This window comes from Heptranchias perlo, chromosome 8, assembly GCF_035084215.1.
Source record: "Heptranchias perlo isolate sHepPer1 chromosome 8, sHepPer1.hap1, whole genome shotgun sequence".
In the NCBI taxonomy this organism is placed as follows: domain Eukaryota; kingdom Metazoa; phylum Chordata; class Chondrichthyes; order Hexanchiformes; family Hexanchidae; genus Heptranchias; species Heptranchias perlo.
Genome location: NC_090332.1, coordinates 76,668,578 through 76,695,087, shown reverse-complemented (window position 1 = coordinate 76,695,087; position 26,510 = coordinate 76,668,578). Strand labels below are relative to the sequence as shown.

Here is a 26,510-nt window from a genome sequence, read left to right as displayed (position 1 = left end):
CAATTGAGCCGCGGCTCACTATTAGCTTCCTGCACATGCAGGGAGGTGTGAAATTATTCAGATTCCACAGTTGAAGGTGATTGGTATTCGATTTCAGTCTGTCAGTTCCATTTGTAAAGTACAGTTGTACTCTTCTATACAGGTAGGACATAGACCCCCTGCCGTATACGATGGAAGCATTTTGTGGATTCAGGTACCTGAATCAGTGAGCCCGATTTATGCCCAGCACAATTTTCCATCGATTAAAATCGATGAGCAGAAAATCGCGACGCATGGAAATAGGGTGCTCCGATCTCCACCTCAGGACTCCCTGGCCTGCGCTCCCGTTGCGTTGAAACTACGGCCCGTTGCGTTGAAGCTACAGCCCGGGGGTGTTCACTTGTAAAGTTTATCCCGTGGTGCTTGCATGACTTGCATGAGTGAATTGCACTCCTAAGTGAATAGAATGCACCCGTTGAGTGCTCTGATTACGGTAAATCATATGAATAGATGTTCTTGGAGTGGACCCTGCCTGCTGCGAGCGCTCCCATGATTTTCGGGATAATACACATTTAGTTTCTCATCGCATTTCCACACTCACCCACCCACATGGACCAACCGCACATATACCTGTAGGCTTTATAGCCGTGCTTTGCGTCCACTTTCCACGAAGGTATCTGCCAACATTTAGCAGCTAGTTACCCCGATTCCATGCGGCCTCACCGTTAGCAGCTGCAGGCTCCCCTTATTGCCTTTCTGTGGTGGGGGTCACCATGAACTCGAGCTTAGTCACGATAGTGGAGAGAATGACGGAGGATCAGGAAGTGAGCACGGTACTCTAGTTCAGGAACTATACGGATCCGCAGCGGGCTGCGAAATAGGTGCGTTCTGCCAGTGGGTGAAGTTCTGCACTGTGACAGACTTCAGCTATGTAAAGAGGCTAGAGAAGCTGAGATTGTTCACCTTAGAGCAGAGAGGCTTAAGGGGAGATTTAATACAGGTGTTCAAAATCCATGAGGGGTTTTGATAGAGTAAATAGGAGAAACTGTTTCCAATGGCAGGAGCATCGGTAACCAGAAGACACAAATTTAAGGTAATTGGCAAGAGAACCAGGGAGAGAGGAGGAGAATATTTTTACACAGCGAGTTGTTATGATCTGGAATGCACTGCCTAAAAGGGTGGTGGAAGCAGATTCAATAATAACTTTCAAAAGGGAAAGTAGCAGTGTTGGAGCTAACCCAGCCTTTATACTACCATTGCTCAGAGACTGTTACTGGGTCAGATAGTTTGGAGAGCTCTGGGTCGGAGTTTGCTGTTGCTTGGGGAAAAACAAAATGTAAAATGGAAATTGGAAATGTTTTTATGATGGTTGCTTCTACCCTTTTTTGGATTTCAGGAGAAGGCTTTACGAGTTCAGCGAACTGTGACGGAGCACCAGCAGTTCTCGCAGGGACTGAAAGAGCTGCAGGACTGGCTGGGAGATGCCAGGCACATGCTGGAGTCCTACTGCACTCCCACTGTCGATAAAAACATGTTGGACAGTCGGATGGCAAAGGTCGAGGTGAGTTCCGTAGGATTCCTTTACATCACAGGACTGGTTTTTCAAAGGTACACTCATGGCTTGGAGCCTCACTCAGGGGGAGAACAGATCAGGAGCACATTCTGCAAAATTCTCTGCTCATTATGTTGGCCAAGATACCGGGGAGAACTCATCTTCGAATAGTGCCGTGGAATCTTCTACATCCATCTGCGAGGGCAGAGGAGGCCTCAGTTTAACGCCTCATCCGAAAAACGGCACTTCCGACAGTGCAGCACTCCCTCAATACTGCACTGAGAATGTCAGCCTGGACTATGTGCTCAAGCCCTATACTTGTTTACACAGTCCTTCTTTACTACTTCTTTAACGGTTCTTCGTTATTGTAGTTTGACGGGTGTTTGCTGCTCAATGGATTTTATCAAACAGAAGGACTCATATATCAGGAGATAAGCAACACTGTAAAGTTCTTTGGTTGCTGTAGAGGTATGTTCAGGGACCCAGATAAATATAAGGGTTGAAAGTGGGAGTAGATCTTGAATCTGTTGTAGCAGAGTAGCTGTTAATCTTACTTGATGGAAAGTTATAGAGTTATACTCAGAAAAAAAGTTATTTTATATTTGGGAATTTGTCTAGTCCCTGGTGTCACGTTTGAGTGTCACGCGACACAAGTAGGGGTTGGTTTTCAGTTTCACCCCCTGGGTGGTGATCTGGCAGAGCGGAGCAGTGGAATGAAGTGAAAATGGGGGAGGTTTTGTGAAGTGAGGGTGACCCTCTCCACCAGATCACTGCGCAGGAGCGGAAGACGAAAAGCTGCTCCTGTATTCTATTAAAGTAACCGCCGGTATTGGCATCTTTTAAAGTAGTTTATAACCGTCTCATTGCGAGTAACATACTTCTCTTTCTCAGTACTATTTGCTGCCCTACTTTTTCCTCCTTGCGCTAGTCTGTCCTCATTCACCCAAATCACTAGACTGAGCAATCAGTATCCAAATGAATGTAATTAGACCCCTGCAATGTACGGGCAAATTGTCACAGTGGCGGACAGAATTATTCATTGTTTAGCGTACCGCAAAAAATATTCCAAATAGTCATCAACTTCTCAACGGTTAGGAATCCACCAACGGCGCACCGTGGCTGCAGTGTGTACTATCCACAGGATACACTGCAGCAACTCTCCAAAGCTTCTTCGACAGCACCCCCCAAACCCATGACCTCCACTACCCAGAAGAACAAGGGCAGCAGGCGCATGGGAGCACCATCACCTCCCAAGTTCCCCTCCAAGTCACACACCATTCTGACTTGGACATATATCTCCATTCCTTCATCATCACTGGGTTAAAATCCTGGGGCTCCCTGCCTAACAGCATTCACCACACGGACTGCAGCGGTTCAAGAAGAAGGCCCACCACCACCTTCTCGGGGACAACTGGGGATGGGCAATAAATGCCGGCCTTGCCAGCGATGCCCACATCCCGAAAATGATTTTTAAAAAAATCCTCCTCCAGGTCAGGTGGAGGGAAGCTGACAGTTTGTGTGTTAACTGACAGTTAATTAGAATTGAATCGCTCTTTCGACAGGCACTGCTTGCTCTCAGACAGGAGAAGGAGATTCAGCTGAAGATGGTGCTGACCCGTGGGGAGTCTGTTCTGAGGAGCACCTCTCCTGAGGGCACGGCCGCTATTCGCAAACAGATGGAAGATCTGAAAGCTTCCTGGGACTCGCTCCTCTCCTTCTCTATTCAGTGCAAAAGGTCAGTCCCTGCTCAACTGTGATGGAATTAGGGGAGTGCATCAAACTCAGTCAAGGCCTCTGCAGTGACAGTAAGGTGACAGCCACTGAGTGAAGTAACGATCATTGGCAATCGCAGTGAACTACTGAATGCTAGAGATTCATGGGGCGGAAATTCCTTCAGGTTTGTTTTTGGGCCTGAAATTTGCCTCGGGCCCCATTAACATCATCTGTAATTATCTAGTGAATGATCAGCTAATTTGTGTTTGGTGGTGTTGGTTAAGGGAGGGACGTCGGCCAAGACACCAGGAGAACTCCCCTGACCCTCTCTGAATAGTGCCACGGGATCTTTTGCATCCACCTGAGAGGTCAGACTTGGTTTAATGTCTCATCGGAAAGATGGCACCTCCGACAGTGTAACACTCCCTCAGTACTGCGCTGGGGTGTGTCAGCCTGGATTATGTGCTCAAGTCTCTGGAGCGGGGGTTGAACCTGCAAACTTTCAGCTCAGAGATGAGAGTGCTACCGCTGAGCCAAGATGTGGTTTTAAAAAAGTAGACATTTTCAGGCCAATATTTTGCCTGATTTGGTAAGCATATTTGAAAAGACCACTTATTTCTTATTCTAAAAACACGTTGAACACTCAATAAAATGTGACGCTTGCCCCAGTTCTTTCAATAATTGTGCGACACTGTCCCACGACCCCACAGCATTTTAGTAATCCTCTAGCTGAAATAAGTTGCAGTCACAAGAAGTATGCAAGTGTCAGTCATACAGTAAGTGAAATTTACAAGACACGCACGGAAAAGGCTGCAACTGTTTTAATCAAAGAGTGGCTCCTGACTGTGGGGTGGATTTTATGAATTAGCATTTCAGATATGTTATACTAATATCATTTTTCTTTTTCAATTCTGCATCCAGTCAACTGGAAGGTGCATTATCCCAGTGGACCAGTTACCAGGATGATGTCCGGCAGTTTGCGAGCTGGATGGATCGGATGGAGGGAGATCTGAAGGCCTCTGCACGACAATGTACAGAGCTTAGGGACAAAGCAACAGGATTGGGCAAAGCCAAGGTATGGCTTGGCAAAACCCGTCCTCTAACAAGACAGAGTGAAATTTAGCTAACTTAGACTTAGGTCTCAAGTCAGAAGTGCAACACCCTAGGTTTGCAGCAAATTGGCAAACATTTTCAACGAGGAAGAATGATTAATCCTCAGCATACTCCCGTATTAAAATACAAAAGAAAGGGACTCGCTTCTATATACAACTTATCTCAGGACTTCCCAAAGCACTCCACACCCAGCGAGTTACTTTTGAAATGCAGCCATTGTTGGCTGGACAAACATGGCTGTCGGTTTGAGCACAGCAAGATCCCACAAACAATAAATGAGATGAATTTGTTTCTGGCGGTGTGGAATGAGAGAGGGGTGTTGGCCAGGGGACCGGGAGAAAGCATAAAAAGAGAAAGTGACTGAGGATATTAGACGCCCTGCCCTTCTTCAAGTAATGTCACAGAATTGTTTGCTTCCATCACAACTGGCAGACTCAGCCTCAGTTTAATGTCCCATCCAAAAGATGGCCCCTCCGACAGTGCAGCAGTCATGGAGTGGGGAAAGCACCAGTGCGGCTGTGCTATTTTGCTGAGTGGGTCTCTGACCAGTAAATGAACTCAGAACTTCCTCTGATGGTTCAGTGGATCAGTACATTGCATGGATGGAAACCGAGCCCAGAAACCAACAAGCTCCCAGACTTAGTCCCTGGGCTGTGCTGAGTTGACTGTTGGACCAAACTTGTATATTCGGATACCTAATGCAGTTATGTGGGATATTGGAAGAGACCCTGTAACTTGCATTGTCTGATGTTCTGGAGTACTTTTTTTCTGCACATTGGTCATTTGAAGTGGATCAGTACATTGCATGGGTGGAAACAGAGCCCAGAAACCAACAAGTTCCCGGACAGGGGCAATATTAGGGACGGTAGAATTGCCTCAAAGCCCATGGGCTAAAGATAGGGGAATTCAGCTCCACATCTCTATCCAGTAACATCGGCTGGAACCTTCGTGTGTGGATATTGGATGGGCACCAGACTTGACCAAGTGCCGCTGGGGGCAGACCCAAGAAATCTCCTGATATCCTGACATAACCTGCCAGCACATAAAGAATGGTCAGTTGGGGCAAGGTTTTGGAAGTTTGCCGGGGCCTATGGGATTGTCCCTCAGTCTCATTGAGAGAAGAAAGGAAGTGTGGGGGGAAGAAATGGGAAGAGAAATGAGTCTAGAATTGGATGATCGATTTTGTTTAATTTATTTATTTATGGCATTTATTATCCATTCCTGGTTGCCTTGAGAAGGTGGTGGTGGGCCTTCTTCTTGTAGTGGTTTGATACGACTGAGTGGCTTGCGAGGACACATCAGAGGACAGTTAAGGGTCAACTACATTGGTGAGGGACTAGGGTCACATATGGGCCAGACCGGGTAAGGACGGCAGGCTTCCTGCCCTAACTGACATTGGTAAACCAGTTGGGTTTTTACGACAATCCGACAGCTTCATGGTCACTTTTACTGATGCCAGCTTTTTATTTCCTGATTTTTAAAAAATTGAATTCAAATTTTCAAACTGTCATGCTGGGATTTTAACTCATGCTCTCTGGATTACTAGTCCAGTTTTTGGATTATTCGTCCAATTTTCTGGATTATTCATCCAGTTCTCTGGATTATTCGTCCAATTCTCTGGATTACTAGTCCAGTTCTCTGGATTACTCATCTAGTTCTCTGGATTACTAGTCCAGCCCTCTGGATTGCTAGTCTGGTCCTCTGGATTGCTACTCTAGTTCTCTGGATTATTAGTCCCATTCTCTGGATTACTGGTCCAGTTCTCTGGATTATTCGTCCAATTGTCTGGATCACTAGTCCAGTTTCTGGATTACTAGTCCAGTTCTCTGGATTGCTAATCAAATTCTATGGATTATTCGTTCAATTCTCTGGATTATTAGTTCCAGTTCTTTAGATTATTGGTCCCCTTCTCTGGATTACTAGTCCAGTTCTCTGGATTATTCATCCAATTCTCTGGATTGCTAGTCTGGTTCTCTGGATTATTAGTCCCGTTCTCTGGATTACTAGTCCTGTTCTTTGGATTATTCATCCAATTCTCTGGATAAATAGGCCCGTTCTCTGGATTACTAGTCTGGTTCTCTGGATTATTCGTCCAGTTGTCTGGATTACTAGTCCAGTTCTTTGGATTATTCGCCAATTCACTGGATTATTCATCGAATTCTCTGGATTACTAGTCCAATTCTCTGAATTATTCGTCCAATTCTCTGGATTAATCGTCCAATTCTCTGGAATACTAATCCAGTTTTCTGGAATACCAATCCAGTTCTCTGGATTATTAGTCCAGTTCTCTGGAATACTAATCCAGTTTTCTGGATTACTAGTACACTTTGAAAGGCATCTGGTGAGATCACAAAATACAAAAGGGGTGAATTTCCTGGATCTGTACTCAGGGGCTCGGTAAATATTTGGGAAAATTGGGCAGGTTCCTTTTACAGGTGGCAAACCTACTTGCCCGATTTACCAATATTCACTGCGCCCAGATAAACCGATGCCCCTGGATACAGACCCAGGACAATCCCCCCTGTGACCTGCCGTATTTGAAAGGCACAGTAAGTTTTATTTTGAAACGTGCGTGAATGCTTTAACAAGCGATTTCCTCTTTGTGCAATGAGTCAGGTGTGATATTCTGCTGTTTCAGTTACTGTACGAAGATACCCTGAGTCACAGCCGCCTGCTGGAGACCATCCAGGCTAAAGGCGAGAGCATGGCCCAGCACTACGTGACACGGTTGGAACTGCAAGAGCTTCAGGAACGCTTCAGCAATCTGAGTGACAAGGCTAAGGTACGCCACACAGAAACAAAGCAGTAAAAGAAAGAACTTGTATTTATACAGCACCTTTCACGACCTCAGGACGTTCCAAAGTGCTTTACAGTCAATGAAGTACTGTTTTGAAGTGTAGTCACTGTTGTAATGTAGGGAATGCAACAGCCAAATTGCACACAGCTCCCAAAAACATCAATGGGATAATGACCAGATAGTCATTAGAGATGTTGGTTCAGGGATAAATATTGGCTAGGACACTGGGGAGAACTCCCCTGCTCTTCTTCAAAATAGTGTTGTGGGATCCTTTATGTCCACCTGAGAGGGCAGACAGGGCCTCGGTTTAACGTCTCATCCGAAAGACAGCACCTCCAACAGTGCAGCACTCTCCCAGTACTGCATTGAAGTGCCTGCTTCGATTTTTCGCTCGAGTCTCTGGAGTGGAACTTGAACCCACTGGACCATGGCTGGCACAAGCAGCTGTTTACTTTTATTGCTGTGCACCATATCCTGTTTAATTAGTTCAATCTTCAGTTGTCTAGCGTTTGTTGGGGGAGGCACATGCATGGTACATGGTACAAAAGTTGATGTGATTGACATGGCCTGTACGTCCCATATGTTTGGTTGCACAGTAAATAGTGTAGATGAGAGCAAAAATTTGCAAAGGAACATTGACAGATTAAGCGAGTGGGCGGATGGAGTTCAATGTGGGGAAGTGTGAGGGTCACCCACTTTGAACCTAAGAAAGACAAATCAGAGTATTTTCTAAATGGCGAGAAGCTGGGAACTGTGGAGGAGCAGAGAGATTTAGGGGTCCAAGTACAGAAATCACTAAAATCTACTGGACAGGTACAAATAATAATCAAAAAGACTAATGGAATGTTTGCCTTTATCTCAAGGGGGGCAGAATTCAAAGGAGTGGAAGTTATGTAACAGTTCTATAAAGCTTTGATTAGACCCCATTTAAAGTACTGTATTCAGTTTCTGGGCACGGCACTTCAGGAAGAATATATTGGCCTTGGAGGGGGTGCAGCGCAGATTCACCAGAATGATACTGGGGCTGAAAGGGTTAAAGTACAAGGTTGTATAGACCAGGCTTGTATTCCCTTGAGTTTAGGCGATTACGGTTGATCTAATTGAAGTTGAGATGTTTAAGATGATCAAAGGAGCTGATAGGGTAGATAGAAAGAAACCATTTCCTCTGGTGGGAGAGTCCAGAACAAGGGGGCTTAACCTTAAAATTAGAGCTAGGCCATTCAGGGGTCAGGAAGCACTTCTTCACACAAAGGGTATGCCAGGTGTCAGCTGTAGCCGCACCTTATCCGGCCTTCTTTAATGTCAGCACCTTACCCGGCCTTCCCTAGCGCCTGCACCTTACCCGGCCTTCTCTAATATCAGCACCTTACCCGGCCTTCCCTAGTGCCTGCACCTTACCCGGCCTTCTCTAATATCAGCACCTTACCCGGCCTTCCCTAGCGCCTGCACCTTACCCGGCCTTCTCTAATATCAGCACCTTATCCGGCCTTCCCTAGCGCCTGCACCTTACCTGGCCTTCCCTAGCGCCTGCACCTTGATGTGTTGGGAAGGTTTGCGTTCTCCTGTTGAAATTGTGGGTAGTGCAGATTCCTGATATGGGTCGTTGACGGGTGAGATCCCCCACTGCTACTTTGTGCTCAGAAAATGATACCCCACTGTGTAATTCTATTTGGGTCTTTTTATGTGAACGTGAAACCATTTCCTTTGGTTTACAGGAGGGCACCAGAAAAGCCGAGGAACTGGTTCAGCTCCACCGAGAGTACCAGCACGATCTGAAAATGTTTGAGGAGTGGGTAGAGCAGGAAAAGGAGAAGCTCTGCTGCTGTTCGCACTTGGGGAATGACGTTGAGACCCTTGAAAATACACTCCGAGACCTGGAGGTAAAAAAAGAATTGCATTTATATTGCGCCTTTCACAACTTCAGGACATCCCAAAGCACTTTTGAAGTGTAGTCACTGATGTAAGTTAGAAAACACGGCAGCCAATTTGCGCACAGCAAGATCCCACAAACAGCAATGAAATAAAAGACCAGATCATCAGCTTTAGGTGTTGATTGAGGGATAAATATTGGCCAGGACTCCGGGGAGAACTCTCCGACTCTTCTTCAAATAGCGCAAAGAGATCTTTTACGTCCACCCGAGAGGGCAGATGGGCCTTGGTTTAACGTCTCATCTGAAAGCCGGCACCTCTGACAGTGCAGCATTCCCTCAGTATTGCACTGAACTATCAGCCTGGATTATGTGTTCAAGTTCCTGGAGTGGGGATTAGAACCTAAGACTGGTCTGATGTAGAGGTGAGAGTGCTACCACTGAGCCACAGCTGACATTAAAGATTATTTAACATAGACTATGCAGTTCATTTCATGAATAGATCCCAAGGTGCTGCCTTGCATTGTATTAATGCAGTCCAAACAACCATATTGTTCCACAGGACTTGGAGAGGCACTGCACTGAGGGCCAGACTTTAATGAGCGCTGTCCTTAGGACCCAGGAGAAGGTGACCCTGTCTGGGTCTACATATATGGAGGATCGCATACTTGAATCCGCTCAGCGGGACTGGCACCTGTACCAGAGAAGGCTCGTGGAGGCGAAGGAGAGAGTCAATGCCACTCTGAACATGCTTAGGCGGCTGGAGAAGATGTTCCAGCAGGTAGACACGTGGCTCTCTGACCTAGAGAGGAAGATCAATCTCCGGACGGGAAGAAAGTCTGACCGAGTCACGAAGGAGACTCAGCTACAACAGTTACAGGTGTGTACAGTGTAAACAGCAACAGCACATTGCTCCGCACCACTCTGACTGGTACTTTCATTCCATCGCTCCGTTCCATACATTGCTGCATTAAATCTGTCTGACTGACTTATCCAGCCTGTGTAAACATTGGCAGTTTACAAAGGTGTGATTTGAGGTTGAAATGGCATCAAACATTGCTCATAGAAACAGAGATAGGCCATTCAGCCCCTCGAGCCTGTTCCGCCATTCAATTAGATCATGGCTGATCTGCATCTGAACTCCATTTACCAGTTATGGCCCCATAGTTCATAATGCCCTTGCCTAAGTCACAGGTTTCAGTACTCATAGTCCTCTAGTGTGGCCTAGCAGTCTGAGGCATTGGGTCCAATTTCTGTGGAGGTGTGAGTTCAAATCCCACTGCTGCTAAAATTTTTGGCAATGTTTATTTCTGGAGCTGGCTCAAGGGGCTGTATGGCTTACTCCTGCTCCTATTTCTTATCTTCTAATAAAAATCTATCAATTTTCAATAAACTCCTATCCTCAACAGCTTTTTGGAGGAGAAAGTTCCAGATTTCCACTACTCTTTGTAGAAGAAGTGCTTCTTGACGTCACCCCTGAATGGCCTAGCTCTTATTTTAAGGGTATGGGCCCTTATTCTGGACTCTCCCATCAAAGCAAATAGTTTCTCTTTATCTACCCTATCAAATCATTCAATCACCTTAAACACCCCAATTAGATCACCCCTTAATCTTCTACACTCTAGGGAATACAAGCCTAGTCTATGCAACCTGTCCTCGTAATTTAACCCTTTTAGCCGCGGTATCATTCTGGTGAATCTCCTCTGCACCCCCTCCAAGGTTAATATATCCTTCCTGAGGTGCGGTGTCCAGAAGTGAATGCAGTCTCCAGATGGGATCTAACCAGAGCTCTGTACAGCTGTAACATAACTTCGATCCCTTTGTATTCCAGCCCACTTGAGATGAAGGCCAACATTCCATTAGCCTTTTTAATTATTTGGTAAAAATGATGTTACTTGCTGAACACTGCTGTGTTATTTTACGCACATAACCACATGTGCACATACACAAATGCACACACACGCAGTTCACACACACCCACGCATGGATGCGCACACACACACCCAGTTCACACACATTTCAAACGCACACAACTACACACGCACATAGCCATCTCCTGCTGATAATAATCTTCCTCTAAACAGATTTTCCCTGGAACTCTGCTGCCTGACTCATCCACTGAAACTAACACAATCGCAAACTGTATCTTTTTTAATTCCATCCCAGCTGAGTTTCCATATGTTTTGCGCTAACCTACAGCAAATTTGGTATCTGAGGTTTCAGAGGGAAAATAAGCCAGCGCTCGCTAACCAATAATCTGTGTAAAGTTGGGAGATAGTTATGCACTTGGCAAAAAACATACAACCTGGTTTGACCAGGATAAGTTATTTTTTCTTTCTACAATCAGTCGTATTATTAGTTATATTTAAATGACAGTGAGTGGATTAATAATTTTCCCTTCTGTCTTATTAGAAATGGAATGAAGAAATCCTTGCTCGAAAGGATGAAGTGGAAAGGGTCGGGTTGCTAGCCCACCAAGTCCTGGAGGAGATTCACATCAACAGCAGTGTGGGAAGTCAAGCGACCCAACTGGCTGCCAGATACCAGGGCATTCTGCTTCATGTGGTGGTATGTAACCAACAGCTCAGGAATCATGGTCCATGCCTGCAACAGAATTTATCGTGTTTATTTGGAGGGTTTGTACCCTCTTAAATGTGCTGCGTTTTTGGTCATCACTGTAACTGAGAGGGCAATCTGTCAATGCTGTGCTGTTCACTCAATGGAGTAGGTTCCCTGGGGTGTTACGGGGTGAGGGGCTACAGTTATGGAGAGAGACTTAAGAAGTCTCGATTGAGTTCTTTGATGAAGTAATGGAGACGGTTGATGAGGGTAGTGCGGTTGATGTTGTGTATATGGACTTTCAAAAAGCATTTGATAAAGTACCACATAATAGACTTGTTAGCAAAATTAAAACCCATGGAATTAAAGGGACCATGGCAGCATGGATACAAAATTGGCTAGGAGACAGAAATCAGAGAGTAGTGGTGAACGGTTGTTTTTCAGACTGGAGGGAAGTATACAGTGGTGTTCCCCAGTATTAGGACCACTGCTCTTTTTGATATATATTAATGACCTGGACTTGGGTATAGAGGGTATAATTTCCAGGTTTGCAGATGACACGAAACTCAGAAATGTAGTAAACAATGTGGAGGATAGTAACGGACTTCAGGAGGACAAAGACTGGTGAAATGGGCAGACACATGGCAGATGAAATTTAATGCAGAGAAGTATGAAGTGATGTATTTTGGTAGGAAGAATGAGGAGAGGCAATAAAAACGAAATGGTACAATTTTAAAGGGGTTGCAGGAACAGAGAGGCCTGGGGGTATATGTACACAAATCTTTGAAGGCGACAGGACAAGTTGAGAAGGCTGTTAAAAAAGCATATGGGATCCTGGGCTTTATAAACGGAGGCATAGAGTACAAAAGCAAGGAAGTTATGCTAAACCTTCATAAAACAGTGGTTAGGCCTCAGCTGGAGTATTGTGTCCAATTCTGGGCACCACATTTTAGGAAGGATGTCAAGGCCTTAGAGAGGGTGCAGAAGAGATTTACTGGACTGATGCCAGGGATGAGAGACTTCAGTTCCGTGGAAAGACTGGAGAAGCTGGGGTTGTCCGCCTTAGAACAGAGAAGGTTATGGGGAGATTTGACAGAGGTGTTCAAAATCATGAACTGTTTTGACATAAGGAGAAACTGTTTCCAGCGGCAGAAGGGTTGGTAACCGGAGGACTCAGATTTAAGGTGATCGGCAAAAGAGCCAGAAGCAACATGAGGAAACATTTTTTATGCTGCGAGTTGTATGAACTGGAATGCACTGCTTGAAAGGGTGGTGGAAGTAGATTCAGTAGTAACTTTCAAAATGGAATTGGATAAATACTTGAAGGAAAAGATTTACAGGGCTATAGGGACATAGGAACGGGAGTAGGTCATTTAGCCCCTTGAGCCTGTTCTGCCATTCAATGAGATCATGGCTGACCTGCTTGTTCATCTTTCATTTTCCTCAGCTCTGACGATGGACTGTCGGATGAAAACGTTAACTCGCCTGTTCTCTCCACAGCTGCTGATGAAATCCACTGGGTGTTTGCAGCATTTTCTGCTTTGTTTCAGATTTTCAGCATTTTGTTTTGCTTCTGTGTCCATTCAAAATTGTTCGCTTTAACACAGTCATGGTGTTTTGTAAGCAAACGTAGTGTGTTATCATTCTCTATTTAATGATTGTAAACATTATGGGGGAAAATTTGTATAAGGATCGTTTTTGGGCTCAGGTAGCGTGATGTGCTATTACCCCACGCCCAATGACCCCTGTGCAGGCAGGACGCGAGTTTCGGCCGGCCCCAGGACTCACCTGCAATCAGCGTTCCATTCCGGGCCTTGCATGTGGAATCAATGCAATTTGCACTTTCCACCACTAGGAGGAGCTCAATCTCTTAAAGGGAGGATGTTTCTTAGAAAATTCTTAAAGGTAGCTGGTGCCTGTTATTTACTGAAAATAACAGTCTACTGTCTTCACGGAATCTGAACGGAGATCAGTCATTGCACACGTAAAACACAGATGCAGGTCCCATCCCTATGTTTACACACTGATGAGTTATGTTGAAACATTGAATAAAGGTTGTGCATTACTAAATCCCACATCCTCCAATCTGCACGCCAGACCTCACCAATCTGCCGTTCTGAATTGGTACCAGGCCTGCGAGAGTGCGTGCACCAAGGTTCTCTGCTGATGCACTAGATGCCTTGGTGCAAGAGGTGGACAGAAGGAGGGACATCCTATATCCGCGGGGTGGGGTGGGGTGGGTGGGGGCAAGAGGCCCTCCAGACATATATCCAAAATGCAGTGGGAGGCAGCGGGGGACAAAGTCAATGCCAGGCGCACAGCATCATGAACATGGATACAGTGCAGGAAGAAGTTCAATGCTTTGACACGAATGGTCAAGGTGAGTGAGGTCAACTGTCAAGTGGCGCCTCCTACCAACTGCACCACGCACTACACCCCCCATCACCCACATACCAACAAACTCTTTCCATTAGTACTCAACTCTTCCAACCAGATGCTTCCTCTCACCCTTACACATTACCACTGTTGCAAGCCGCCCACCCACAACTCACAGGCCACACACACTGGCAGCTATTCAACCAAGATAGGCACATCACCCAGACACACGTCCCGCTTTCTTGCAGGAGAAGGTGGCGCATATCAGGAGGCAGCAAATTGCAGTGGCATTTAGCCCCTCGAGCCTGTTCCACCATCAATGAGATCATGGTGGACCTGTGACCTAACTTCATATTCCTGCCTTAGCCCCATATCCCTTAATACCCTTGGTTTACAGATATCTATCAATCTCAGATTTAACATTCAGAAGTGAGTTAGCATCAACTGCCATCTGCAGAAGAGCGTTACAAACATCTCCCACCCTTTGCGTATAGAAGCATTTCCTAACTTCACTCCTGTATTTCCTGGCTCTAAATGTTAGGCTATGTCCCCTAGTCCTAGTTTTCAAGTCTGGGAGACCTCCAAAAACAGTCACAAATGTCTCGGCAGCCAGAAGCAATAATCCAGCCACTAACCTGTGAATCCTGCATTTAAATAGCGCTGGTGGGGGGTCTTCCAGGCACTCTAAGACAGATGGTAGGGGTTAAGACTGTGTGTTGAGTTGAGTTTAAGTCCCAAAATGGTGTCTATCACTTTAAATCAGCGTTGCACACTGAAGCCATTTTCTCCCTACTTTACATGATTCCAGCGTTTGTTATCTGCGCCAGCGCTAACTCCTATACCAAGATGGCGTCTGGCACACGTCACGCTGGAAACGTGCATGCGCATCCAAGACGCCATCTTGGATGTCGGAGAGGCCATGTAGCGCCGAAACAACGGGCGCTACACGGCCCAATTTAGCGCCCTTTGTCAGTAATGTCCTCCAGTCCTACAATCCTCCAATTCTGGCCTCTTGTGCTTCCCCGATTTCCTTCGCCCCACCATTGGTGGCCGTGCCTTCAGCTGCCTAGGTCCTAAGCTCTGGAATTCCCTCCTTACACCTCTTTGCCTTGCCACCTCTCTCTCGTGCTTTAAGATGTTCCTGAAAGCCTACCTCTTTGACCAAGCTTTTAGTCACCTGTCCTAGTAGAATCATAGAATCATAGGAAAAGGAGTAGGCCATTTAGCCACTTGAGCCTGTTCCGCCATTCAATGAGATTAAGGCTGATCTGTGAGCTAACTCCATATGCCCGCCTTAGCCCCCATATCCCTTAATACCTTTGGTTAACAAAAATCTATCTGTCTCAGATTTAAAATTAACAATTGAGCTAGCATCAACTGTCGTTTGCGGAAGAGAGTTCCAAACTTCTGCCACCCTTTGCGTGTAGAAGTGTTTCCTAACTTCACTCCTGAAAGTCCTGGCTCTAATTTTTAGGCTCTGTCCCCTGGTCCTAGACTCCCCAACCAGCGGAAATAGTTTCTCTCTATCTACCCTATCAGTTCCCCTTAATCTCTTGAAAACTTTGACCAAATCACCCCTTAATCTTCTAAATTCCAGGAATACAACCCTTGTTTGTGTAATCTCTTCTCGTAATTTAACCCTGGTCTAGGTATCATTCTAGTAAGTCTACACCGCACTAGCTCCAAGGCCAGTATATCCTTCCTAAAGTGCAGTGCCCGGAGCTGAACACAGTACTCCAGGTGCGGTCTAACCAGGGCTTTGTATAGCTGTAGTATAACTTCTACCCCCTTGTATTCTAGTCCTCTAGACATAAAGCTGTATGGGGAAAGAGCAGGGGAATGGGACTAATTGGATAGTTCTTTCAAAGAGCCGCAACACGATGCGCCAAATGGCCTCCTCCTGTGCTGTACATACTATGATAAGTTAGGGTTTTTTTCCCACTAGAGATGAGAAGGTTAAGGGCGCCCTGAGAGAGGTCGTTAACATTATGAAGGGTTGTGAAAAATTAAATAGTGACAGATTTTTTTCCACCGGTCAGACAGGTGGCAATAAGAGGGCATAAATTTAGGGAAGTGATAAAAAGAATTAAACAGAAGGTAAGACAAAAGTTCTTTTACATAGAGGGTGATTAGAATGTGGAATTCTCTGCCACAAACTTATTGCAGCAGAGCCTATAAATTCTTTTAAAAGGGTATTAGATAAATGCTTGAGAAAGAGGAATATTAAAGGGGAGTGAGTAGGAGAGTGGGATTAGACTGGGTGGGATATTAAAGGGTATGGGGAGCGAGTAGGAGAGTGGGATTAGACTGGGTGGGATATTAAAGGGTATGGAGTGAGTAGGAGAGTGGGATTAGACTGGGTGGGATATTAAAGGGTATGGAGTGAGTAGGAGAGTGGGATTAGACTGGGTGGGATATTAAAGGGTATGGGGAGTGAGTAGGAGAGTGGGATTAGACTGGGTGGGATATTAAAGGGTATGGAGTGAGTAGGAGAGCGGGATTAGACTAGGTGGCACAGACTTAATGGGCCGAATGTCCTGTTTCTGTGCTGGAAGATTCAGTGTACATTCCGGGACCAATGGACGGTGTGTGTGACAGCAGGCCAAGAGATGATTCTACCATGGGCTTTCCCTGTCTCCCTATGGCTAAATGTTTGGGCTATGCTCTCCACAGCAGTGCAACCAAGATTGGAAATTCACCAAATCTGGGTGAACCAAAGTTAGTAGGAACCAAACATAGGGGGGAACCAAGTCTGGGCGTATTCAAATCTAGGGGGCACCAAAGCTTGGGGGGAGGCAAAGCTAGGGGGATTGAATTCTGTTGGGATCGAATTTGGGGGGGATCCAAATCTGGGGGAAGCAAAGCTAGGAGGAAGCAAAGTTAGCGGGGACCAAAGCTAGGGGGATACAAATCTGGGGGGGACCAAAGCTTGAGGGATCCAAATCTGGCGGTTCCAAATCTGGGGGACCGAAGTTACGGGGGCGGGGGAGGTGGGGGGCGTGGGTGGTGATTAATTAAATCTGGGGGAACCAAAGCTAGGGGGAGCAAATCTGGGGGGATCAAAGCTAGAGGGGAATCCAAATCTGGGGGGGGGGGTCCAAAACTGGGCAACAGAATCTGGGGGGATCAAAGCTAGGGGCGAATCCAAATCTCTTCAGAGGTGAGAGCGCTACCAACTGAGCCAAAGTATAATAATGGGGACTGGTACAGGCAGGTTGATATTGCAATGTCCTTGCTCTGATGAATCAGGCTCCTGAATGTTATTGGTGCATGTTATATCTCACATTGGGAAACCTGTCCCTTCTCGCAGGACCAAACAAAGTTGCTGAGAGAGGAGCTGAGAGCCTTGGAGGAAGCTGATTCAGCGCTGAGCACCTACACGGATTGGCTCAGGGCCGCGCAAAAGAACTTCAAAAACATGGCTGTGGCTTTGAACGTGGTGGACAAAATCGTCATGGAAAGCAAGATTAAAAAGTTTGAGGTAAGAGAAAAGGAAACGCTTGTGCACTGCTTGGGATCCTTCATTACAAGAGTAATGGGCTCATTATAAATACGCATGTAGATTTATACACAAGATGGATGTTACACATTAGAGCATCCCTTGAGCAAAGCTCTACACGACAGGAGCACACATTGGGAATTTACACCTGGAGGTCAGGGTAACCCACCCAGTTTTCCAAGGGATAGAAAGTCCTTCGGGTCCCACAGATCTCCAAATCCCGAATTCCTGATGCGTGCTCCCATCATGCAAAACTGTGTGCCAGGAGTGCTAATTCTTAAAATCTACCCTTCTGTATTCTTTTCCCCACATTTTTCCCCCTCAACCAATGCAAGTGACCAGTGTGGCGTTTTAATGTGTGCTCACAGTGCTGTTGCGTCATTCGATCAATGCTAGTGTTCTGATTTAGGATTGATTCAATGAGGCAAGAGCACTAAGAACAGGCCTTTAAAAACTTCCTGGCCCACAAAATTTAAACAGGATAAACCAGCAAATAAGAACTATAAGATTTTTGAAGAGGTGAGTGATTGGATAGATAAAGGGAGTACAGTGGATGTGATGCATGTGGATCTTCAGAAGGGTTTGATAAGGTGACTCACAAGAGGCTTGTTAGAAAAATTCGAGGATATGGTAAAAGATGAAATGCAGCAGCAGGGATAGAGAGTTGGACGATGAGCAGGAAACGAAGATTTGGGATAAATGGATGTTGCTTGAACTGGAGAAGGGTTGAAGTGTTTTACCCCAGGGGTCAGTGTTGGGTCTTCTTTTGCTCTTTGTATATTTATAGGATTTAGACTCAGATACAGGGAACAAAAACTTGAAACTTGCTGATGACAGGTTTGGCAAATCTTGAGGACTTCAAAAGACTTCAGGAAAGGATGGACAGGTTAGGGGATTGGGCAGACAGGGGCAGATGGAGTTTAAAGTGGGAAAGTGTGAGGTGATACATTTTGGAATGGGAGTGTACACTCAATGGAAAGACACTGAAGAGTGTGGAGGAACAGAGAGACCTAGGGGTTCAAATACATCATCCCTGAAAGTGGGATTGCAAGTGGATAAAGCTGTAAAAAGGCCAATAGAATTTGGGGTTTTATAAATAGGGGCACAGAGTACAAGAGTAAAGAAGTAATGATAATTTGTACAAGGTAACAGTTAGGCCACAGTTAGATTGCTGAGTCAGTTTTGGGTGCCCCATTATAGAAAGAACATTAAATCCATAGAGAGTGTATAGCGTAGATTTGCCAGGATGATGCCAGGGATGCAAAACTATAGTTCTGAGGAGAGACTTGAGATACTGAGATTATTTCTACTGGAGCAGAGAAGGGTAAGAGAAGATTTATTAGAGATTTTTAAAACTCTGAAGTGTTTTGATAGAGTTGGGGAGTCAATGATGAGGGCTCATCAATTTAAAATTGTCACTAAGAGAGTGAGGAGAGAGGTTAGGAGAAATTTCTGTACAGAGAGGGTTGTTGGAGCACGGAATGCTTGGCCACAGGGAATGGTTGAGACAGAGACCATTGCATCTTTTAAAGGGAAATTTGATCAGTATTTGAAGCAGGGAAGATAAAGAGCTATGAGAAGAGAGTGGGGCAGTGGGTTTAGTTTGGGATTGATACAGGACTAAAGGGAGAGAATGGGGCAGTGGGATTACTTTTGGGATTGATACAGGTCAATGGGAAGAGAGTGGGGCAATGGAATTAGTTTTTGGATTGTTACAGGGCTATGGGGACAGAGAGTGGGGCAGTGGGATTAGTTTTGAGATTGATACAGGGCTGTGGGGAGAGAGTGGGGCAGTGGGGTTGGTTTTGGGATTGATTTGGGGCTATGGGGAGAGAATGTGGCCAGTGGGATTAGTTTGGGTTTGAAACAGAGCTATGGAGAGAGACTGGGGCAGTGGGATTAGTTTTGGATTGATACAGGACAATGGGAAAGAGTAAGGCAGTGGAATTAGTTTTGGGATTGATACAAGGCTATGGGAAAGAGTAAGGCAGAGGGATTAGTTTTGGGATTGATACAGGGCTATGGGGAGAGAGTGGGGCAGTGGGATTAGTTTTGGGATTGATACAGGGCTATGGGGAGAGAGTGAGGCAGTGGGATTAGTTTTGGGATTGATACAGGGCTATGGGGAGTGAGTGAGGCAGTGGGATTAGTTTTGGGATTGATACAGGGCTATGGGGAGAGAGTGAGGCAGTAGGATTAGTTTTGGGATTGATATAAGGCTTTGGGGAGAGAGTGAGGCAGTGGGATTAGTTTTGGGATTGATATAGGGCTATGGGGAGAGATTGGGTTGCTCTAGCAGAGACTAGAATGGCCTCGTTCTGTGCTGGAAACTTCAATAGTTCGATGACATCATGAGCAGGCAGGGGGCTCACGTGGTCCATGGACTGCTGTTTGGAAACACCAGATATAGTTTCTGCTCCATACTGTCCCCTCGGCTTCATTATAGCCCACAAGAAGGTGTGAGACTAATCGATAATCAATAATCAACCCCTTTGATACAAAGCACCCTGATTAGTCAAGAAAAGGCGTTTGAAAACCGTTAATGGGGACAGTGGTACATTCAAGCTACCCGTATCCCAGCAGGTATCCTGACCAGCACCGCGAGCAGCTTTGGCCTTTTGCGTAGCCGTTGCTTTTCAGATACACTGTTTCATTTGCAGACTCTGCACAATGACATTGACATGGGTAACAGCTTACTGAAGATGATTCTTGAAAAGAGCGAGAAGGCCATTGACTGCCTGGAGGGGCCCGGAGCTCAGCGCCTTCGGGAGTCGATGGACAGTCATATTGGCCAACTCAATGAGCTGACCAGCTCCATCAGGAAGGAGCGAGGCAACCTGGAGAAATGTCTGTACCTCACGAAAGAGTTCTTGGACAAGTACCAGAGCCAAACCAAGTGGTTGGCGGAGTACCAGGCTATCCTACAGATCCCGGTGGAACCAAAAGTGGAACTGTATGAGAAGAAAGCCCAGCTGGCCAAGTACAAGGTAAGGGGAACTGAGGAAACTGGCTAAATAATGATAAAAATAGTTCGACCTTATGTATGTTGAAAGAGAAAAAGAAAGAACTTGCATTTATAAGGTGCCTTTCACGACCTCAGGGAGTCTCAATGCGCCTTACAGTCAATGAAGTACTTTTGAAATATAGTCACTGTTATTAATGTAGGAAATGCGGCAGCCAATTTGCACACAGCAAGGTCCCTCAAACAGCAATGTGATAATGATCAGATAATCTGTTTTAGTGATGGTTGAGGGATAAATATTGGCCAGGGCACCGGGGAGAACTCCCCAGCTCTTCTTCAAAATAGTTTCCATGGGACCTTCCACTGAGAAGGCAGACGGGGTCTCGTTTTAAAGTCTCATTCAAAAGACAACACCTCTGACGATGCAGCACTCCCACAGTACTGCACTGGAGTGGGACTTGAACCCATGAACTTCTAACACAAAGGTGAGAGTGCTACTGCTGAGCCACAGCTGACATTAGTACAATGCTTTAGGATGTCTGAGTCATTGAAGGGGCTGATCAGTATTCAGTTCAGATGCATAGCTTATTCCAAATCTATCATTTGAATGAGTACTCTGTGACCATGAAGTTCCCTGAACAAGCTCAATTACATTGTGCCAGAGTACAACAGTGCCCCACCTGGCTATCCAATTTATTACACCGTGTGGTGTGGCTCCGACTGTGCAGAGGAGGGAAGTCCCAGGTTCTGTCAGGGCAGAGCTGGGGGGGCGGGGGAGGATGCTACATTCGGGCCTCCCACATCCTTAGTGTGGGGAGGGAAAAATCGACCTGGATATCTGCTCGTGATCACCTTACTGGAAAATCTGTGGCAATGGCTGAGGACTTGGCTACAAGGCTATTTTGATGAAAATGGAGCTTTGTCTCGTGACAGCTGGGAAAATGTGCCTCTCTAGTCCAGATGTTTACTTTTAAATAACCAGTTAAAATGGAACTCCTCGTCCCTTAGTATAACTCAAGGTGGAAGAAAAATATAAAGAAAGACTTGCATTTATATAACCCCTTTCATGACCTCCGGATGTCCCAAAGTGCTTTACAGCCAATGAAGTACTTTTGAAGTGTGGTCACTGTTGCAATGTAGGAAACGCGACAGCCAATTTGTGCACAGCAGGATCCCATAAACAGCAATTTGATAACGACCAGATAATCTGTTTAGCGAAGTTGGTTGAGGGATAAATATTGGCCAGGACACCGGGGGGAGCTCCCCTGCCCTTCTTCCAATAGTGCCGTGGGATCTTTTACATCCACCTGAAAGGGCAGACGGGCCCTCAGTTTAGCGTCTCACCCAAGAGACGGCACGTCCAACAGTGAGATGCCCTGCCTGATGGCATCAGCTTGAGGGCCAGGCCATATTTACATCAGACCAGCGATCTACGAGCACTTTGTCTGTGCCCATGGGCAGCTCACGGGGAGGGAGGGTCGAGTTAATGCCAGTTCTGTGCCCACTAGGAACTCAGCCGAGACTAAGGTTGTTTAAACCGAACTCGCGTAGGACACTTAAGGGCTGATTTGGTGAAGTTGTGCTGCCGATGGGGTAATCGAGCTGGCCCATGTATCGGGAAATCGCGGGGTGTGCTAGAATTATAGAATAGAATCTTACAGCACAGAAGGGAGCCATTCGGCCCATCATGCCAGTGCCGCCTCTTTGAAAGAGATATCCAATTAGTCCCATTCTCCTGCTCTTTCCCCATTCCGCTGCAAATTTTTCCTTTTCAAGTCTATATCCAATTTCCTTTTGAAAGTTACTATTGAATCTGCTTCCACTGCCCTTTCAGGCAGTGTATTCCAGATCATAACAACTCGCAGCTTAAAAAAAATTCTCATCTCCCCTCTGGTTCTTCTGCCAATTATCTTAAAATCTGTGTCTTCTGGTTACCAACCCTTTGCCAGTGGAAACAGTTTCTCCTTCTTTACTCTATCAAAACCTCTCATAATTTTGAACACCTCTATTAAAGCTTCCCTTAACCTTCTTTGCTCTAAGGAAAACAATCCCAGCTTCTCCACTCTCTCCATATAACTGAAGTCCCACATCCCTGGTACCATTCTAGTAAATCTCCTCTGCACCCTCTCCAAGGCCTTGACATCCTTCCTAAAGTGTGGTACCCAGAATTGGTCACACACCTTTTCCGTCCATTCGTGTTGAATTAATGAATGGACAGAAGATCATGGGGCGTGTGATTATTTTGAAATGCATGTCAACAAGGGAAGCTGTGCAACGGGAGCACAGTTTCAGTGAACTGGGCCTTTACAGTCAATGGATCGAGGAGACTCTCACCGTCTCGATTGGAGCTGACTTTGAGCACTGCACTGAGAGGTGAAAGCTCAGTGTGCTATTCAGTGCGCTTTCTAGTCCTCCATATAGGCTCTGTGGATGTAAATCAAGATTCATCGATTGGCTTTGAAAAATGCGAACCTTCTGAGGGCAACCAGGGATGGGCAATAAATGTCAGCCTTGCAAGCGACGCCCACATCCTGAGAGTTAATATAAAAAAAACGATTTGAGTCGCAGTTTCAATTACCACAATCCTGTGTGGATCGAACCACATTACAAGGTCAGGTCACAATATCTCGCGAGCAGGAGGTGTGACCTGCATTATATCTGCAAATTTTAGCGTAGACCTGCTACTGCGCTGGTGCGTTGAACGTTTATATTTCCATGGTTTCTATAGTAACTGTAGGGTGTTCATTCCTTTGCCTTAACTGGATCTCAATCCAAGTGCAAGAGGTGAAAGGACACTTGCATTTATACAGCACCTTTAACGCAGTAAAACGTCCCAAGGTGCTTCACAGGATTGTAATCAGACAAAATTTGACACCGAGCCACATAAGGAGATATTAGGACAGGTGACCAAAAGCTTGGTTTTAAGGAGCATCTTAAAGTAGGAGAGAGAGGCGGAGAGGTTTAGGGAGGGAATTCCAGAGCTTAGCGCGGAGGCAGCTGAAGGCACGGCCGCCAACGGTGGAGCAAAGGAAATCAGGGATGGACAAGATTCTAACGCCTGCCCCAAATGTTATGAGGGAAATGTATGAAGTACCTGAGTCCGAGCCTGTTATAGTAGGAGATAGGTGAAAGAAACAAACCCCAGGGCACTTTCTGATGTTCTACTTCACTCCAAACACCATTCTCCCAAATTTCATATCTGCTTTGCCCTATAATCATCTAAATTGTTCTCATTTTGCAGTTTATGATTGATAATAAAGTTTAATTTTAAAACTTGAGTGTTGTGGAGCTGCTGGCCATTTGATGCACAGATCTAACCTCTTCTCTCTGCCTCAGGCCATCCAGCAGACGATCGTGTCACACGAACCGGGGATAAAGTTGGTGATCGAGAAGGGCGAGGCCGTCTTCGAGCTCATTCACGACCCAGCCGTCAATGACAATCTGAAGAGGCTGCTATCAGATTATCAGGAACTGTGCTCCGCAGTCAGGGTAAGGGCCCCAGGATCAGGGTAAGGGCCCCAGGATCAGGGTAAGGGCCCCAGGGTCATGGTAAGGGCCCCACAGTCAGGGTAAGGGCCCCAGGATCAGGGGAAGGGCTCTAGGTTCAGGGTAATGGCCCCACAGTCAGGATAAGGGCCCCAGGGTCAGAGTAAGGGCCTCTTGGTCAGGGTAAATGCCCAGGATCAGGGTAAGGGCCCCAGGATCAGGGTAAGGGCCCCAGGATCAGGGTAAAGGCCCCAGGGTCATGGTAAGGGCCCCGCAGTCAGGGTAAGGGCCTCAGGGTCAGGATAAGGCCCCCACAGTCAGAATAAGTGCCCACAGTCAGGGTACGGCCCCAGGAGCTGGGCCCCAGGGTCAGGGTAATGGACTCAGTACAGGAGACCTTCCTCAGTGCGGACACCATCAGAATTGACGGATTGATAACCGTACAGGAGAGTGTTCTGGGCCTATACGTGACTCCAGTCCCACACCAACATAATTGACTCTTAGCTGGCCCCCGAAGTGGCCTAGCAAGCCATTCAGTTGTGTCACCAACTTCTCAGGGCAGTGAGGGACGGGCAATAAATGCAGGCCTTGCCACCGACGCCCACATCCCGAGAATGAATTTAAATAAAACTCCACGACTGTTGCTGGGCTCCTGCAGATCTTGTAGCTGATGTTTTGCTGTACTTTCTTCCCAAGGTCTGCGTGCAAAATCTGGAAGAGAAGGTGAGGGAGCATGAGGATTATAACAGTAACCTGCAGGAGGTGGAAAAGTGGCTGCTACAGATCTCCACCAGGCTGGTGGCCCCTGAAACTACCCAAAGCACCAACCTGGAGATGGCAACCCAGCACCTGGCACGACACAAGGTGCGTGCTGGGAAGGGGAAAATTTGGGATTTAGGCCAACTTTACATTTTAAACAAAAAAACATTTTTGGCAACCTCCAAGATCGAGATTGTGTGGTGAATTTCTCCGTACTGGGAGCACATAGGAACACAGGAACAGGAGGAGGCCATTCAGCCCCTCGAGCTTGTTCCGCCATTCAGTTAGATCATGGCTGATCTGTACCTCAACTCCGTTTGCCTGCCTTTGCTCCATATCCCTTGATACCCTTACCCAAAAAAAAATCTATCAACCTCAGTTTTGAAAGCTCCAATTGTTCCCCGGCATCCACAGCTTTCTGGGGGAGAGAGTTCCAGATTTCCACTACCCTTTGTGTGAAGAAGTGCTTTCTGACATCACCCCTGAACAGCCTAGCTCTATTTTACAGTTATACCCCCTTGTTCTGGGCTCCCCCACCAGAGGAAATAGTTTCTCTCTATCTACCTTATCAAATCCTTTAATCATCTTAAGCACCTCAATTAGATCTTCTATATTCAAGGGAATACAAGCCCAGTCTATGCAACCTGTTCTCATAATTCACGTATCAGGAGTCCAGGCTCGGGCTCGATTTCCCCTCCACTAGTTCCGATGGAGGAACGCCGTGTGTCTCTGCGGCGATTTGAGCGTGCTCCCATTTAATTTGGAGAGATGTATGGACTTGTGACGCCAGGAAGGGAGGGTTCTTGTTCCTGTGTTCCTAGTAGATGCTCAATTACTGCCGCACGCAGTACGGGGTCTGTAGGATGACTCGATGTGACTCAAGTGCCTTTTTGTTCTCTCCCAACAGCCAATCATGGAGGAGATAGCCGGTTTTGAACACGCCTTAGCAAGTCTGAGAGGCAAAGGGGACAGCCTGATTGCCAACTGCACGGAGGAGCTTCAAGGGAAGTTTAAGCAGCAGGTCCAAGGCCATCTGCAGGGGATCAGGGACAGTTATTCTGCCATCTGTAGCACAGCTCAGAGAGTAAGGAACAATCTCCACACTTACATCTGTGCTTGTTCTTGTCTCTTTCTGGCTTGTTGGGGTAGATTTTAAACGGAAATGAAAACCGGGCTGTTTCTATATTGGGCGGGTGAGCCCCGGGTGCAAGTTGAAAATCTAACCCCGTATTTTCTTGAAACTTAGCTCTCTGAGTGTCTAGGTTTCCCCATTGACTCTCCTGTCTTCTGTTGAACCCCTGAAACCTTAATTGGATAATAATACCTACCATTATTTGGGTAGGTATCTGAAAGACCCCAAAACCCCTTGAGCCACGAGGCCAGGGTTCAGTTGCCAACCAAAATAATGCGGGCACCAACCAACTGGAATTGTTCTGATGCAAGGGACCTCCCCCTATAGCCCACCCTACCCCACCGCCCCCAGCCCTCGCGCTTTGCTCCCGGAAACAGATTTTGAAACTCGGGCTGTTAAAATCTCCCACACAGAGGAAGAAAGATCTAGCACCTTATGACATCTCCATGACTGCCTGCATCTGTTGGACCTTCTGGCTTTCGTCAGAAGATGGTGTCAGAAACCTTACCGTGTCTCTGGCCGCACCTTCCTGCAGCCAGCCCCTTCTCGGGCTCTCCAGTCTGAGCGAGGCTGGGTGCAGGGCAGGTTGTCCTTGGTGCTGCTGGTCAACGGGCTTCCACCTGGTGTTCCGTGAGACAGGAGCTGCTATTCCATCGGTGCTGCCTCCTTTAAATGCAATGTGAATGGCAGTGCCTGATCAGGGGCAAGCATTGCG

At 46.4% G+C, this 26,510-nt stretch overlaps 1 protein-coding gene across 6 annotated transcripts in view; it reads left to right on the top strand.

Annotated features, from left to right (window-relative positions):
- syne1b (spectrin repeat containing, nuclear envelope 1b) overlaps window positions 1-26,510 on the top strand; it is a 478,102-nt gene that overhangs the window by 202,465 nt on the left and 249,127 nt on the right. For all 6 annotated transcript variants that reach the window (XM_067989374.1, XM_067989378.1, XM_067989371.1 and 3 more), the window contains 12 exons: window positions 1,376-1,540; window positions 3,094-3,266; window positions 4,166-4,319; window positions 6,996-7,139; window positions 8,870-9,034; window positions 9,585-9,902; window positions 11,435-11,590; window positions 17,268-17,438; window positions 20,117-20,443; window positions 23,755-23,907; window positions 24,601-24,768; window positions 25,571-25,747. In XM_067989374.1, coding sequence (XP_067845475.1) covers window positions 1,376-1,540; window positions 3,094-3,266; window positions 4,166-4,319; window positions 6,996-7,139; window positions 8,870-9,034; window positions 9,585-9,902; window positions 11,435-11,590; window positions 17,268-17,438; window positions 20,117-20,443; window positions 23,755-23,907; window positions 24,601-24,768; window positions 25,571-25,747 — 2,271 coding nt within the window. The remainder of the gene's footprint in view (window positions 1-1,375; window positions 1,541-3,093; window positions 3,267-4,165; window positions 4,320-6,995; window positions 7,140-8,869; window positions 9,035-9,584; window positions 9,903-11,434; window positions 11,591-17,267; window positions 17,439-20,116; window positions 20,444-23,754; window positions 23,908-24,600; window positions 24,769-25,570; window positions 25,748-26,510) is intronic.